General features: G+C 46.0%; 1 protein-coding gene across 1 annotated transcript in view; it reads left to right on the top strand.

Annotated features, from left to right (window-relative positions):
• Nucleotides 1–15,491, top strand: part of LOC145359285 (corticotropin-releasing factor receptor 1-like) — a 96,536-nt gene extending 81,045 nt beyond the window's left edge. The window contains exon 9 of the mRNA XM_080213833.1: nucleotides 15,351–15,491. Coding sequence (XP_080069959.1) covers nucleotides 15,351–15,491 — 141 coding nt within the window. The remainder of the gene's footprint in view (nucleotides 1–15,350) is intronic.
• The last annotated feature ends 2,293 nt before the right edge of the window (nucleotides 15,492–17,784 follow it).

The following is a 17,784-nucleotide window of genomic DNA, read 5'->3' as shown; positions in this document are numbered from 1 at the left end:
AACTCCTATAGTGAAGAAGGAAGCCATTTGGCCCATCGAGTCTGCACCAACTCTTATCCAAGTTTACCCTGTAATCCCACATATTTACCCTGCTAATCCCATTAATCTATATGCATCTTTGGATACAAGTGACAATTGAGCATTGGTAAATCTACCTAACCTGCACAACTTTGAACTGTGAGAGGAAACTGGAGCACCCAGAGGAAACTCACATAGACATTGGGAGAATGTGCAAACACTACACAGGCACCCAAGGCCAGGGTTGAACCTGGCTCCCTGGCACTGTGAGGCAGCAGTGCTGACCATTGTGCCACCACGCTGCCCTGATCTGAAGCCATTCAGGTCCTTACAAACTATTTCTTCCAGAGCTCCCATCACTGCACTTGCCATAAATCTCCAATGTTTTGGAAAGGTTGTGGAGGGGCTCTTGGCTGCTTAGTGGCAACCAGCACTGTGTTTCTTCCTGTGCTCCAACAGTGGCATTTTCTTGGAATGAATCTTTGGAGATGTTTTCGCTGCTCATGCATTGCCAATGTGTGGCCACAATTTGATAGACTCTGGCCTCCAATGCTGCCAGATGTTTTACTTCAGCAACAGATGTCTTGAGATAGACAGTACAGATTCACTTAAACTATTATTTACACTATTTATAAGGAGGACCTGGTAATCTGGACATAGACCGCTCTTCTAGAGTCATAGAGGTTTACAGCATGGAAACAGGCAACTTGTCCATGCCACCCTTTCTTTATAAACCCCTAAACTAATCCCAATTGCCCGCATTTGGTCCATACCCCTCTATACCCATCTTATCCATGTAACTGTCTAAATGCTTTTTAAAAGACAAAATTGTACCTGCCTCTACTACTACCTCTGGCAGCTTGTCCCAGACACTCACCACCCTCTGTGTGAAAAAATTGCCCCTCTGGACACTTCTGTATCTCTCCCCTCTCACCTTAAACCCACGCCCTCTAGTTTTAGACTCCCCTACCTTTGGGAAAAAATATTGACTATCTAGCTGATCTCTGCCCCTCATTATTTTATTGACTGCTATAAGATCACCCCTCAGCCTTCTACGCTCCAGAGAAAAAAGTTCCAGTCTACTCAATCCATCTAGCTTTCCTGGAGCCTCCCATCTGACCCCCTGATGTCCCAGTTATATTTTAATATCATCATGGTACAAACATTATACCGTGTCAGGTAGCACAGTGGTTAGCACTGCTGCCTCACAGTGCCAGGGACTCGGGTTCAATTTCTGGCTTGGGTCACTGTCTGTGTGGAGTTTGCATGTTCTCCCTGTGTCTGCATGGGTTTTCTCCAGGTGCTCTGGTTTCCTCCCACAGTCCAAAGATGTGCTGGTTAGGTTGACTGGCCATGCTAAATTGACCCTAGATTCATAGGGATTAGCAGGGTAAATATGTGGGGTTACAGGGATAGGGCCTGGGTGGAATTGTGGTCAGTGCAGACTCGATGGGCTGAATGGCCTCTTCCTGCACTGTAGGGTTCTATTATTATTCTATTACTTTATAATTGACACACCTTTATGGCACATATTATTTCCAAAGCTTGTAACAAGATATTCTAAATCTATAGGTCTGTTTTAGTCAGCTAACTAAAAAGGCCCACACTCATTTTCTCAGGAATTTGAATATGTCAAGTTCATATTTCAAGTATATGATCTCACATATACTCCAAGGACATCCTCAGCAATATTTGGTTTGTATTTCCCAACCCAGCTCTCAATTATATAAAAGATTGTGAATGTAGCCCAGTCCATGTTGCAAACCAGCCTCCCATCCACTAACTCTGTCTACACTTCCCGCTGCCTTGGAAAAGTGGCCAGCATAATTAAGGACCCCACACACCCAGACGTTCTCTCTTCCACCTTCTTCTGCTAGGAAAAAGATACCAAGGTCTGAGATCATGCACCAACCAACTCAAGAACAGCTTCTTCCCTGCTGCCATAAGGCTTTTGAATGGACTTACCTTGCAATAAGCTGATCTTTCTCTACACCCTAGCTATTCTTTCATTCTCTAAGTACAGTATGCTTTGTCTGTATAGCACAGAAGAAACAATACTTCCCATTATCCTAATACATTTGACAATAATAAATCAAATCAAAGCTATAACTGACTAAACTAAAGCTAAACAGCTTAAGGGGAGAAATCGGGAAAGTGGAACTGAGCCACTTCAGATCAGCCATGATCTTATTGAATGGCGGGGCAGGCTCGAAGGGCTAGATGGCCTACTCCTGCTCCTATTTCTTATGTTCTTATGTTTAGCTCAATTTAATTACCAGCTGCAGCTGACTCCTGGATGTCTCTTATTCTATACACATGAATTAGTAGCACTCCTCAATTAGGTTCCAATCAGTAATTTACTGTCAGCTATTTGTTATTTTATATATTAATTGGTTGATCACATCTATTAGATTCCAGATTAAAGATTAGATTCTATTCTACCTAAAGATTAAGAAATATTTCATCAATTCAATTAGATTCCAGTCTGTACCTCAATCCGGAGTGTATCTTATTCTATATATAAACCACCCAAAACCCTCAATTAGACTCCCGACACAACCTGTTATCTGTTATTGTATAAATGAAACAACAAATCCCTTTGATTAGGTTCCAGTCTCTAACTCTGTCTTTTCTTTACCCTCTGAAACTTACCAGTTGCAATGTGACTCAAGACAGCAAGTGAGTCAGAAAGGCAAATATGTTACAGGCCAGTTAATGCACGAGGGAATTTGGCAAGGTTGCCTGGTATTTATTTTAATGAGGGGTCTGACAAAAGCAGATGAGTTGAGGCACAAATTAAAACAAGTACAAACATTGCCGTCAGTGAGACATGGTTTAGAGAGGAGGAGGATTGGTAGTCCAGAGTATAGGAAGGAGGTAAAAATAGGAGAGATTGGAATTTTGATCGGGGAATTAATTGCAGCAGTAAAGAGGGACAATATCCTAGAAAACTCTTCAATTGAAGCCATTCAGGCAAAAACCAAAAGGGGGCAATCACATCACTGGGACTGTTCTCTAGGCCCCCTAACAAATATAGAAGAGTGGATATGTAGACAAATTCCCACAAAGTGTAATAGTGTGGTGGTATTGGGGGATTTCAATTTTCCCAACATTATCTGGGCTAATCTGAAAGCTTTAGAGGAAGCAGAATTCTTAAAATGCATCCAGGAGAACTTTTTAATCCAGTAGGTAGAAGGTCCTAGAAGGGGCTGGACGTAGCTTTAGGCAACAAAGCCAGACATGTGGTTGAACTGTCAATGATTTGGTTTGGTTTGGTTTATTATTGTCACGTGTATTGGGATACAATGAAAAGCATTGTTTCTTGCGCGCTATACAGACAAAACATACCGTTCATAGAGTACACAGGGGAGCAGGAAAGGAGAGGATGCAGAATGTAGTGTTACAGTCATAGCTAGGGTACAGAGAAAGGTCAGAATTTAAGAGAGTTAGAATTCAGTTTTAAGAGTATAGAACAAGAGGTGAAGATAGGAGGAGAGGGTATGGTGGGGACAACTCTCAAGACACCATCTTCAATGGGGGAGCATTTTGCAGATAATGCTCACAACTCCATTAGATTCAAAACTGTGATGCAAAAGAACAAGGGTCAGAAATCAAAGATCTAAACTGGGGGGAAGGTTGATTTTAGTAAGCGGACACGTCCTGTAAGGACTCCATCCCATTCTCTCTGTTCCTTTGTCTCCGCCGGACCTGTTCTGATGATGTCACTTTCCAAACTATCATGGCTGATATCTCTTCCTTCTTCCTCAATCATGGTTTTCCACCCACTGTGATTGACAGTGTCCAACCTATCCCCCAGACCACTGCTCTCACCCTTCCGTTCCCTCCCAGGACCAGGATAGACTTCCCCTTGTCCTTACTTTTCACCTCATCAGTCTCCATATTTAAAGGATCATCTTCCGTCATTTCCGCCAACTCCAGCACAATGCCACCGCTCGATACATGTTCCTCTCACCCTCGGTCAGCATTCTGCAGTGACCGCTCTCTCTGGGACACCCTGGTCCACTCCTCCATCACACCCAACACCTCACCCCCTGCCCACGGCACCTTCCCATGCACTCACAGAAGGTGTAACACCTGCCCCTTTACCTCCTCCCTCCTCACTATATCAGGTCCTAAACAGCCCTTTCAGGTGAAGCAGAGTTTTGTATGCACCTCCTTCAATCTGGTCCATTGCACTCGCTGCTCCCAGTGTGGCCGACTACATCAGAGAGACCAAACGCAGACGGGGTGACCACTTTGCTGAACAGCTTGGGGTCCGTCTGCAAGCAGGACCCAGACCTTCCTGTCACTTACCACTTCAACACCCCACCCTGCTCTCCACATGTCTATCCTTTGCCTTTTGCAATGTTCTCACAAACCCCAACGCAAACTGGAGGGACAGCACCTCATTTTCCGATTGGGCACTTTACAGCCTTCCAGACTAAACACTGAGTTCAACAACCTCAAAGCATCAACTTTCCCCTCCACCTCCACCCTATTTCCATTTATTTCGTTTCATTTCGTTTCATCTCATTCTCATTTTATCGCACTCCTTTCCACCCTTCTCTCCTCCCACCTCCCTTCTTTGGGCCAACTGCTACATTCCTCAGGCAGTCCTTTACCAAGTTGTACACGCATTTGCCGTTCACGCATTCTGATAACTTAATGGACACTTTTCAACACCTTCTCAGCCTTCTGCATGCTCATTTACGTTTCCTTTGTCCAATTCCACATCCCTCCCTCCCCACCCCCCGAGTTTAAATCTCTGCTGACTCTGTCCTTTCAGCTCTGGAGAAGGGTCTTCCAGATTTGAAATGTTAGCTCTCCACAGCTGCTGTCAGACCTGCTGAGGTTTTCCAGCATTTTCCTGTTTGTGTTTCAGGCCCCAGCGTCCGCAGTATTTTGCATTTGTCTGATTTTAATACGATCTGATATGATTTGGCCAGAGTGGACTGGGAGCAGATACATTTGCGTAAATCTGTGATGAAACAGTGGGACACATTCAAGAAAGAAATAGGGAGGGTGCGGGGCCAGCATGATCCAATGAAGAAAAGATATGGGGCCCACAAATCCAGTGAACACATGTGAACAGCGAACAATATAGACTGAGAGATGTACGGCATTGGAGAGAAAAAAGAAAAAGGGAGACGGATACAACAAAAATATGAGAGGAATGCTTGATGTACAAGAGCAAGCTGTAAGAGGAAATTAGGAGATCAAAAAGGGGGCATGAAAGGACACTGGCAGGTGAAATAAAGGAAAATTCTGAGCTGATTGACACATACGTGAAGGGCAAATGGATTACTAGGGAAAGAGTAGGACCACAGAGGCAATATGTGTGTGGAGCCAGAGGACGGAGGCAGGATTCTAAATGAATACTTGTATCAGTGTTCACTAGTTAAAGAGACGATATGGGTAGAGAAATCAGGGAGAAGGACTGTGATGGGATTAAATGAATTAATATAGGCAGCGAGGGGGTTCTGAGTGGTCTGACAAGCTTAAAGGTAGAAAGATGTCCAGGACCAGATGAAATGTATCCCAGGCTGTTGAGTGAAGCAAGAGAGGAATTAGCAGAGACACTGGCATAATTTTCAATTCCTGTCTGTCCACAGGAGAGGTGCTGGAGACAGGAGGACAGCCAGCGTGGGATCATTATTCAGGAAGGGAGGAAGGGCTAAACCAGGAAACTAGAGGCCAGTCAGTCTAACCTCAGTGGTGGGCTAACTATTGGAAGCAATTCTGAGAAACAGGATTAATCTGTGTTTGGAGAGACAGGGATTAATCAACAGTCAGCATGGTTTTGTTCAGGGAAGGTCATGACAGACTAACTTGATTGAATTTTTCAGAGATGTGACCCCAGATGTGTAGATGAGGACAATGTATCTGATGTAGTCTACTTGGACTTCAGCAAGGTTTTTGATAAAGTCCCATGTGGGAGACTGAAAGCAAAGGTAAGAGCCCATGGGATCCCAGGAAATTGGGCAAATTAGATCCAGAATTGCTTGAGTGGCAAGAAGTAGAGGGTGATGGTCAAGGGGTGGTTTTCAGACTGGAAGACTGTGTCCAGTGGGGTCCAGTGGGATACCAAGGGATCAGTGTTGGGACCCTTGCTATTTGTGGTTGATATAAATGATTTAGACTTGAATGCAGGAGAGTTGATCAATAAATTTGCAGAAGATAGAAAAATTGGTAGGGTCATAAATAGTGAGGATAGTCTTAGATTACAGGAGGATATAGATGGGCTGATCAGTGGCAAATGGAATTCAATTTGGATAGGTGTGAGGTGATGCACTCGGGCAGGACAAATAAGGCAAAAGAACACATGGTGAATCGCAGGAACCTTGGTAGCACTGAGGATCAGAGGGATCTTGATGTGCATGTAGACCAGTTCCTTAAGGTAACAGGACAGTTAAATTAAATTGTTAAGAAGGTATATGGTATATTTGCATTTATTCGCCAAGGCATAGAGCTTAAGAGCAGGGAGGTTATGCTGGAATTATATAAAGCATTTGTTATCCCATAGCCAAAGCATTGTGTGCAGTTCTGGAATCCACATTATAGGAGGGAGGTGATCGCACTGGAAATGGTGTAGAGGAGATTTCCCAGGATGTTGCTGGGTCTGGAGAGTTTTAGTTTTGAAGAGAGACTGGATAGATTGGGATTGTTTTCCTTGGAGCAGAGAGACTGAGGGGGGGGGGGAAACGTGATCGAGATGTGCAAAATTATGAGGAGCTTAGATTGGGCAGGAGGAAACCTTTCCCCTTGATGAAGGGATCAGTTACCAGGGGGTGTAGGTTGAATGTGAGGGGCAGGAGGTTTGGGGGGAATGTGGAGAAAAACCTTTTCAACCAAACTTTGGTGGAAATCTAGAACTCACTGCCTGAAAATGATTCAAGAAGTATTTAGATGTGTTCTTCCGATACCAAGGCATGCATTTGCCCAAGTGCTGGAAAATGGCATTCGAATAATCCTGTGGTTTGTCCCTGACCACTTGTCTCTGCAGACACAATGGGTCAAAGGGTCTTGTTCTGTGTTGTATACCTCTGTGACTCTATGACTGTGACTCTACACCTCTCTCATAGCTTGAAGCTCAACCTATTCTAAGACAATTGAGAAAAGGGCATTAGCTCATCAGTGCCCAGTCCACAAGTATCCTCACTCTTCCATTAAGAGCATCCAGCTACACTGTGAATTCAGATGCACAGGGCTTGTGAAGTATTAGCCTTTGTTCTCGGATGATTTATGCAGTAAAACACCCCTTTTTCAGATTTTCTGTTTGCTCCCAGTGATCTTTTCATTGTGTAGCTCATTGACTTGCAACATTTTCATGGTTGACTTGTAATAGGTTGACAACACCAATTACAGAGTGCAACCACATATAACTCCATTACCAGAATCACAGCAGCATGATGTGAGCCCTGAGGCAGATTTTCAAGTGAATGCTTTGACCTTAACTAAAATGAAAAGCTAAAGTGAGTAACATTCTTGGTAATTGACAACTGCAAATTAAGCTTTTACAGGAAATGTGATGATGAGATTAGCACTTAGACACACCATTGTTAGATTATAAATAAAAACAGATAACACTAGAGATACACAGCGGGTCAGGCAACAAGTATGGAGCGAGAAACAGAATTAATCAGTAAAATGTAAGATTCCCAACAGCTGTATACCAGGAGGTGGTGTGTGTGTGTGTGTGTGTGTGTGTGTGTGTGTGTGTGTGTGTGTGTGTGTGTGTGTGTGTGTGTGTGTGTGTGTGTGTGTGTGTGTGTGTGTGTGTGTGTGGTATTGATGAAGAGTCATCATGGGATTACAGGGGATGTTAGTGAACTGGATAGCTGAGTGTACCTCAAAGATATGCAGGAAAACCACCGCTCCTCCCCCAGAACATCCATAGAACCACAGAAGTGTTACAGCACAGAAGGAAGCTATTTGCCCCATCTTGTCCATGCCAGTCCAAGGACATCAAGGTGTCCTTACTAATCCCACCTTTCTACAAGTGGCCCATAGGCCTGTAGTTTACAGTACTTAAGGTGCAGATCCACATACTTTTTTAAAAGAGTTTAGGGTCTCTGCCTCAACTACCAACTTGGACTGCAAATTCCAGACACCCACTACCCTCTGTGTAAAGAAGTTTTTCCTCATGACCCCTCTAATCCTTCTACCACTTATCTTGAATCTATGTCCCCAGGTTCTATAATTCTCCACCAAGGGAAACCATTTTATCCTGTCCACTCTATCCCTTTCCCTCAACTTTGGGCACCTGTATCAAGTTGGCGGCACAGTGGTTAAAATTGCTGCCTCGTGGTGCCAGGAACCTGCGTTCGATTTTGACCTAGGGTGACTGTGTGGAGTTTGCATGTTCTCTCCCCATGTCTGCGTGGGTTTCCCAAGGGTGCTCGTTTCATCCCACATGCCAAGGCTCTGCTGGTTAGGTCAATTGGCCATACTAAATTGCCCCTTAGTGTCAGGAAGATTAGCAGGAAAATTACGTGGGATTGGATGCTTGAGGAGTATAGAGGGTGTCAAGAATAGAGTTAAGAGATAAATCAGAAGGGCGAAAGGAGACACAATATTGTTTTGACAGATACGGTAAAGGAGAATCCAAAAAAAATCATAAAAACCCTACGGTACAGAAAGAGGCCATTTGGCCCATCAAGTCTGCACCGACCACAATCCCACCCAGGCCCTACCCCCCCATATCCCGACACATTTACCCACTAATCCATGCATTTCAGGACACTAAGGGTAATTTTTAGCATGGCCAATCAATCTAACCCTCACATCTTTGGACTGTGGGAGGAAACCAGAGCACCCGGAGGAAACCCACGCAGGCACGAGGAGAATGTACAAACTCCACACAGACAGTGACCCGAGCCAGGAATTGAACCCAGGTCCCTGGAGCTGTGAAGCAGCAGTGCTAACCACTGTGTTACCATGCCACCCAAATCTTCTACAAATACATAAAAGGCAAAACAGTAACCAGGGAGAGAGTAGGGCATCTTAAGGATCAAAAAGGTCATCTATGTGCGGATCTACAAGAGATAGATGAGATCCTAAATGAATATTTCTCATCTGTATTTACTGATGAACTTGGGGAAATAAATAGTGATGTTTTGAGGAGTGTACATATTACAGAGAAGGAGGTGCTGAAGTCATAAAACGCATCAAGGCAGATAAATCCCCAGGACCTGATGAAGTATATCCCAGGATGTTGTGGGAGCTAGGGAGGAAATTGCGGGTCCCCTAGCAGAGATATTTGAATAAGGGACAGCCACAGGAGAGGTGCCTGAAGATTGGAGGGTGGTAAATGTTATGCCCTTGTTTAAGAAGGACTGCAGGGAAAAGTCTGGGAACTACAGGTGGTGGGCTTCACATCTATCATGGGTAAGTTGTCAGAAGGTATGCTGGATTTAGTGAGGCAAGGACTAATTAGGGACAGTCAGCATGGCTTTGTGAGTGGAAAATCATGTCTCATGAATCTGATTGAGTTTTTTGAAGGGGTAACCAAGAAGGTAGATGAGGGTAGTACAGTTGATATTGTCTACATGGACTTTAGCAAGGCCTTTGACAAGGTACCGCATGGTAGGTTGTTACATAAGGTTAAATCTCACGGGATCCAGGGTGAGGTGGCCAATTGGATACAAAATTGGCTTGATGACAGAAGACAGAGAATGGTTGTAGAGAGTTGTTTTTCAAACTGGAGGCCTGTGACCAGCGGTGTGCCTCAGGGATCGGCGCTGGGTCCACTGTTAGTTGTCATTTATATTAATGATTTGGGTGGAAATTTAGGACACATGATTAGTAAGTTTACAGACGACACCGAGATTGGTAGCATAGTGGACAGTAAAGAGGGTTATCTACGATAACAATGGAATCTTGATCAATTGGGCCAGTAGGCTGATGAATGGCAGATGGAGTTTAATTTAGATAAATACAAGGTGATGCATTTTGGTAGATGGAACCAGGGCGGGACTTATTCAGTTACTTGGAATACTGTGTACAGTTCTGGTCACCCTATTATAGAAAGGATATTATTAAACTAGAAAGAGTGCAGAAAAGATTTACTAGGATGCTACCGGGACTTGATGGATTGAGTTATAAGGAGAGGCTGGATAGACTGGGACTTTTTTCTCTGGAGTGTAAGAGACTTAGGAGTGATCTTATAGAGGTCTGTAAAATAATGAGGAGTGCAGATAAGGTAGATGGTCAACATCTTTTCCCAAAGGTAAGGGAGTCTAAAACTAGAGGGCACAGGTTTAAGGTGAGAGGGGAGAGATACCAAAGGGTCCAGAGGGACAATTTTTTCACACAGAGGGCGATGAGTGTCTGGGACGAGCTGCCAGAGGCAGTAGTTGAGGCAGGTACAATTTTGTTTTTTAAAAAGCATTTGGACAGTTACGTGGGTAAGATGGGTATAGAGGGATATGGGCCAAATGCGGGCAGTTGGGACTAGCTTAGTGGTAAAAACTGGACAGTATGGAAAAGTTGGGCCAAAGGGCCTGTTTCCACGTGGTAACCTCTATGACTTTATGACTCCAGTTGTGGTTTCACCAGTGTTTTATACAATTCCAACATTATTTTCTTACTTTTATATTTTATACCTCTGCCAATGAAAGAGAGCATTCCATATGCCTTCTTTACAATGTTGCCTACTTGAACTACTCCCTTTAGGGACCTGTGTACTCACACACCAAGATCTCTTATTTCATCTACCCCTCTCAGTATATTCCTGTTTATTATGTATTCTCTCTAACTGATTGACCTCCCAAAATATATTACCTCACAATTCTCCATGTTAAAATCCATCTGCCACCTAACCGCCCATTCCTCCAACTACCGTTATCATTTTGTAGATTATTGCTATCCTCTACACTATCCACTACTCAGCCAATCTTTGTGTCATCTGCAAATTTCCCAATGTGCCCCCCACGTTCATATCCAGATTGCTAATATATAACACAAAAAGCAGGGTCCCACACTGAGCCCTGTGGAACACCACTTGTAACAACTTTCCATTCACAAGAGCATCCATCGACCACTACTCTTTGTTTCCTGTTACTAAGCCAACTTTTGATTTAGTTTGCCATGTTGCCATTGGCTTTTACTTTTTTTGACCAAACTGTCATGTTGGACCTTGTCAAACACCTTGCTAAAATCCATGTACACAACATCCACTGCACTACCTTCATCAACCATGTGTGTCACTTCCTCAAATAATTCAGTCATGTTTGTGGGGCAAGACTTTCCTTTAACAAATCCATGCTGACCATCCCTGACAAACCCATGCCTTTCTATGTGACAGTTAATGCTAACTCTCAGGATAGATTCTAGTAATTTGTCCACCAATGTGTAAGACTAACTGGTCTATAATTGTTTGGCATTTTCTTCTATCACTTTTCAAACAATGGAACTACATTTGCATTTCTCCTCTGGTGCCTCCCCAGTAGCAAATGAGGATTGGGAAATCACCCTCGGAGCATCTGCTATCTCCCTGACATCCTGCAGAAGCCTCGGAAACAATCCATCTGGCCCTGGCAACTTACCGACTTGCAAGGATCCCAACCTTGCAAGTTCTTCTTTTCTTTATGATTATCCCATCCAATATCTCAGTCTTCCTCCTGGACTAATAAATCTGTAACATCTCTTTCCTTTGTAAATGCTGACACAAGTATACATTTAAAATCCTTTCCATGTCCTCTGCACCAACACAAAAGTTTCCTGCTTCATCTCTGATAGGTTCCACTTTTCCTTATCGAATGTTTTAATATGTTGGTAAAGATTCTTTAGGTTTTCTTTAACTTTACTCGGTATTCTTTTAAGAACATAAGAACATAAGAAATAGGAGCAGGAGTAGGCCATCCAGCCCCTCGAGCCTGCCCCGCCATTCAATAAGATCATGGCTGATCTGTCGTGGCTCAGTTCCACATTCCCGCCCTCTCCCCATAACCCTTAATCCCCTCATCAAAAACTCATCAACCCGCGTCTTAAAAATATTTAGCAAGGCAGCCTCCACCAACTCAACGGGCAGAGAATTCCAGAGATTCACCACCCTTTGAGTGAAGAAGTTCCTCCTCAACTCCGTTCTAAACCGCCCCCCCTTTATCTTGAGGCTGTGCCCCCTAGTCCTACTGTCCTTTCTGAGCGGGAAGAGTCTTTCCACCTCTATCCTATCCATCCCATTCATCATCTTATCCGTCTCAATGAGATCTCCCCTCATTCTTCTAAACTCTAACGAGTACAAGCCTAGTTTATTCAGCCTCTCCTCATAGCTCAACCCCCTCAACTCCAGTATCAGCCTAGTAAACCTCCTCTGCACTCCCTCCAAGGCCAAAATATCCTTGCGTAAGTGCGGCAACCAAAACTGCACACAGTACTCCAGCTGCGGCCTCACCAATACCCTATACAGCCGCAGCAAGACCTCCCTACTTTTATATTCAATCCCCCTCGCTATGAAGGCCAGCATCCCATTCGCCTTCCTGACCACCTGCTGCACCTGCAAGCCGGGTTTTTGCGACTCATGCACAAGGACCCCGAGGTCCCTCTGCACCGTCGCCTGCTGCAGTTTTTCTCCACGTAAGTAATAATCCTTCCTACCATTATTCCTACCAAAGTGGACCACCTTGCACTTGCCAACATTAAATTCCATTTGCCAGTTCCTGGCCCATTCGTCCAGCCTATCTAGATCCTTCTGCAGACTCTCCACACCCTCCGCACAATTTGCCGTTCCACCAATCTTGGTGTCATCAGCAAATTTTGACACCATACACTCGGTTCCCTCCTCCAGATCATCTATATAAATGGTGAATAGCTGAGGCCCCAGCACCGACCCCTGGGGCACTCCACTGGTCACCAACCGCCAATCCGAATAGCACCCATTGACCCCCACTCTCTGCCTCCTATTTGACAACCAATCCTCCATCCACGCTAACACCCTACCCCCAACTCCATGCCCCCTGACCTTCTGCAATAACCTCTTGTGAGGCACCTTGTCAAACGCCTTCTGAAAATCAAGAAACACCACATCCACCGGCTCTCCTCTATCCACCATCCCAGACACATCCTCATAGAACTCCAGTAAATTTGTCAGACACGACTTCCCCTGAACGAAACCGTGCTGCGTCTGCTCTATCAAGCAATTCCCCTCAAGATGCCTCGCTATTTCCTCCTTGATGACGGATTCTAACATTTTACCCACAACAGACGTTAAACTAACTGACCTATAATTCCTTTTCCTGAATACTCCTCCTCTATATTGTTCTAGACAACCAAGGGTTCTAGACTTCGCAGTACCACTCTTTTTTTTGGAAGGGACGTGTCTACTTTGTACATTTAGAATCTCATTTTTTAGCGCATCCCACTGGTTTTTCACTAACTGATCCTCTCACAGTGCTGTCCTGCCCATATCAGCCAAGTCCCTTCTCATTCCTGCAAAATTTGCCTTATCCCAGTTCGCACCTTTGACTCCTGCTTTATCTCTGTCCTTTTCCATGGGAATGCTAAATTTAACTGAATTATGACCACCATCCTTGATTTGGTCGCCAACTATTACTTCACCCACTTGCTCTTCTTCATTTCTGAAGACTAGATCAAAAATTGGAGTAACCAGACAGAGTAACTGGGGGGATGTGCTGGATATTCTTGAGGGTTTGAAAATAGATAAGTCCCCTGGTCCGGATGGGATTTACCCTAGGATTCTCTGGGAGGCAAGAGAGGTGATTGCAGAGCCTCTGGCTCTGATCTTCAGGTCGTCGTTGGTCTCTGGTATAGTACCGGAAGATTGGAGGTTAACGAATGTTGTCCCATTGTTTAAGAAGGGGAACAGAGACTTCCCCGGGAATTATAGACCGGTGAGTCTTACTTCTGTTGTGGGCAAGGTTTTAGAAAAAATTATTAGGGATAGGATTTATAGTTATTTGGAGAGTAATGAATTGATTGTAGATAGTCAGCATGGTTTTGTAGCGGGAAGGTCGTGCCTTACTAACCTTATTGAGTTTTTTGAGAAAGTGACCAAAGAGGTGGATGGGGGTAAGGCAGTTGACGTGGTATATATGGATTTTAGTAAGGCGTTTGATAAGGTTCACCATGGTAGGCTTCTGCAGAAAATGCAGATGTATGGGATTGAGGGTAATCTAGGAAATTGGATCAGGAATTGGCTAGCAGATAGGAGACAGAGGGTGGTGGTTGATGGTAAATATTCGTCATGGAGTTCGGTTACGAGTGGTGTGCCTCAGGGATCTGTTTTGGGGCCACTGCTGTTTGTAATTTTTATTAATGATCTGGATGAGGGTATAGTTGGGTGGATTAGTAAATTTGCTGATGACACCAAAGTCGGAGGTGTGGTAGATTGTGAGGAAGGGTGTCATAGTTTGCAGGGAGACTTAGACAGGTTGCAGAGCTGGGCCGAGAGGTGGCGGATGGAGTTTAATGCGGAGAAGTGTGAGGTAATTCACTTTGGTAGGAATAACAGATGTGTCGAGTATAGGGCTAACGGGAGGACTCTGAATAGTGTGGATGAGCAGAGGGATCTAGGTGTATGTGTACATAGATCCCTGAAAGTTGGGAATCAAGTAGATAAGGTTGTTAAGAAGGCATACGGTGTCTTGGCGTTTATTGGTAGGGGGATTGAATTTAGGAGTCGCAGCGTCATGTTGCAACTGTACGCAACTCTGGTGCGGCCGCACTTGGAGTATTGTGTGCAGTTCTGGTCCCCACATTACAGGAAGGATGTGGAGGCTTTGGAGAGGGTGCAGAGGAGGTTTACCAGGATGTTGCCTGGTATGGAGGGGAGGTCCTATGAGGAGAGACTGAGGGATTTGGGGTTGTTTTCGCTAGAAAGAAGGCGGCTAAGAGGGGATCTTATTGAAACATATAAGATGATTAGAGGTTTAGATAGGGTGGATAGTGATAGCCTTTTTCCTCGGATGGAGAAAGCTAGCACGAGGGGGCATGGCTTTAAATTAAGGGGGGGTAGTTATAGGACGGATGTCAGGGGTAGGTTCTTTACCCAGAGGGTGGTGAGGGATTGGAATGCCCTGCCTGCTGCAGTTGTAAATGCGCCTAGTTTGGGGGCGTTTAAGAGATCCGTGGATAGGTTTATGGACGAAAAGGGATTGGTTTAGGTTAGAGGGTCATTGTTTTTTTAACTGGTCGGCGCAACATCGTGGGCCGAAGGGCCTGTTCTGCGCTGTAATGTTCTATGTTCTATGTTCTATATAACTGGAATACAGGTTCCACATAGAATCATTTCTCAAGAATGTATAAACTTCCTTCAATGAAGATGAATCAAAGAAAGCTGTTCCAAACTCTAACCCGAATGTATCCTCTCACAGGTACGATCAGCGGTGAGAAAAAGATGGCATCGTTGGCAAGACAACCACTCGATCCGGACTCGGGTCGCCAGGGCAATGTCCATTCCAACGTCACCCACGAGGGTCAGTTTCCAGAGCATCAAACAGACAACAGCTGTCTAAGCTTTTATACATGGAACAAGCTGACCTCGATATGTCCCTCTAACTGACCTAGCTCACTCTGTCCCACTAACTGACCCAGCTCACTCTGTCCCTCTAACTGACTCAGCTCACTCTGTCCCTCTAACTGACCCAGCTCACTCTGTCCCTCTAACTGACTCAGCTCACTCTGTCCCTCTAACTGACCCAGCTCACTCTGTCCCTCTAACTGACCCAGCTCACTCTGGCCCTCTAACTGACCCAGCTCACCCTGGCCCTCTAACTGACCCAGCTCACTCTATCCCTCTAACTGACCCAGCTCACTCTGTCGCTCTAACTGACCCAGCTCACTCTGTCCCTCTAACTGACCCAGCTCACTCTGTCCCTCTAACTGACCCAGCTCACTCCGGCCCTCTAACTGACCCAGGTCACTCTAGCCCTCTAACTGACCCAGCTCACTCTGTCCCTCTAACTGACCCAGCTCACTCTGTCCCTCTAACTGACCCAGCTCACTCCGGCCCTCTAACTGACCCAGCTCACTCCGGTCCTCTAACTGACCCAGCTCACTCTGTCCCTCTAACTGACCCAGCTCACTCTGTCCCTCTAACTGACCCAGCTCACTCTGTCCCTCTAACTGACCCAGCTCACTCTGTCCCTCTAACTGACCCAGCTCACTCTGTCCCTCCAACTGACCCAGCTCAATCTGTCCCTCTAACTGACCCAGCTCACTCTGTCCCTCTACCTGACCCAGCTCACTCTGTCCCTCTAACTGACCCAGCTCACTCTGTCCCTCTAACTGACCCAGCTCACTCCGGCCCTCTAACTGACCCAGCTCACCCTGGCCCTCTAACTGACCCAGCTCACTCTGTCCCTCTAACTGACCCAGCTCAGTCTGTCCCTCTAACTGACCCAGCTCACTCTGTTCCTCTAACTGACCCAGCTCACTCCGGCCCTCTAACTGACCCAGCTCACTCTGTCCCTCTAACTGACCCAGCTCACTCTAGCCCTCTAACTGACCCAGCTCACTCTGTTCCTCTGACTGACCCAGCTCACTCCGGCCCTCTAACTGACCCAGCTCACTCTGTCCCTCTAACTGACCCAGCTCACTCTGACCCTCTAACTGACCCAGCTCACTCTGTCCCTCTAACTGAGCCAGCTCACTCTGTCCCTCTAACTGATCCAGCTCACTCTGTTCCTCTAACTGACCCAGGCCACTCTGGCCCTCTAACTGACCCAGCTCACTCTGTCCCTCTAACTGACCCAGCTCACTCTGTTCCTCTGACTGACCCAGCTCACTCCGGCCCTCTAACTGACCCAGCTCACTCTGTCCCTCTAACTGACCCAGCTCACTCTGACCCTCTAACTGACCCAGCTCACTCTGTCCCTCTAACTGACCCAGCTCACTCTGGCCCTGCAACTGACCCAGCTCACTCTGTCCCACTAACTGACCCAGCTCACTCTGACCCTCTAACTGACCCAGCTCACTCTGTCCCACTAACTGACCCAGCTCTCTCTGTCCCACTAACTGACCCAGCTCACTCTGTCCCTCTAACTGACCCAGCTCACTCTGTCCCTCTAACTGACCCAGCTCTCTCTGTCCCACTAACTGACCCAGCTCACTCTGTCCCTCTAACTGACCCAGCTCACTCTGACCCTCTAACTGACCCAGCTCACTCTGTCCCACTAACTGACCCAGCTCACTCTGTCCCTCTAACTGACCCAGCTCACTCTGACCCTCTAACTGACCCAGCTCACTCTGTCCCACTAACTGACCCAGCTCTCTCTGTCCCACTAACTCACCCAGCTCACTCTGTCCCTCTACCTGACCCAGCTCACTCTGACCCTCTAACTGACCCAGCTCACTCTGTCCCACTAACTGACCCAGCTCACTCTGTCCCTCTAACTGACCCAGCTCACTCTGACCCTCTAACTGACCCAGCTCACTCTGTCCCACTAACTGACCCAGCTCTCTCTGTCCCACTAACTGACCCAGCTCACTCTGTCCCTCTAACTGACCCAGCTCACTCTGTCCCTCTAACTGACCCAGCTCTCTCTGTCCCACTAACTGACACAGCTCACTCTGTCCCTCTAACTGACCCAGCTCACTCTGACCCTCTAACTGACCCAGCTCACTCTGTCCCACTAACTGACCCAGCTCACTCTGTCCCTCTAACTGACCCAGCTCACTCTGACCCTCTAACTGACCCAGCTCACTCTGTCCCTCTAACTGACCCAGCTCACTCTGTCCCTCTAACTGACCCAGCTCACTCTGACCCTCTAACTGACCCAGCTCACTCTGTCCCTCTAACTGACCCAG

Source organism: Carcharhinus amblyrhynchos, chromosome 27 (assembly GCF_965287045.1).
Source record: "Carcharhinus amblyrhynchos chromosome 27, sCarAmb.v2.hapA, whole genome shotgun sequence".
In the NCBI taxonomy this organism is placed as follows: domain Eukaryota; kingdom Metazoa; phylum Chordata; class Chondrichthyes; order Carcharhiniformes; family Carcharhinidae; genus Carcharhinus; species Carcharhinus amblyrhynchos.
This window is presented reverse-complemented; position numbering and strand designations above follow the sequence as displayed.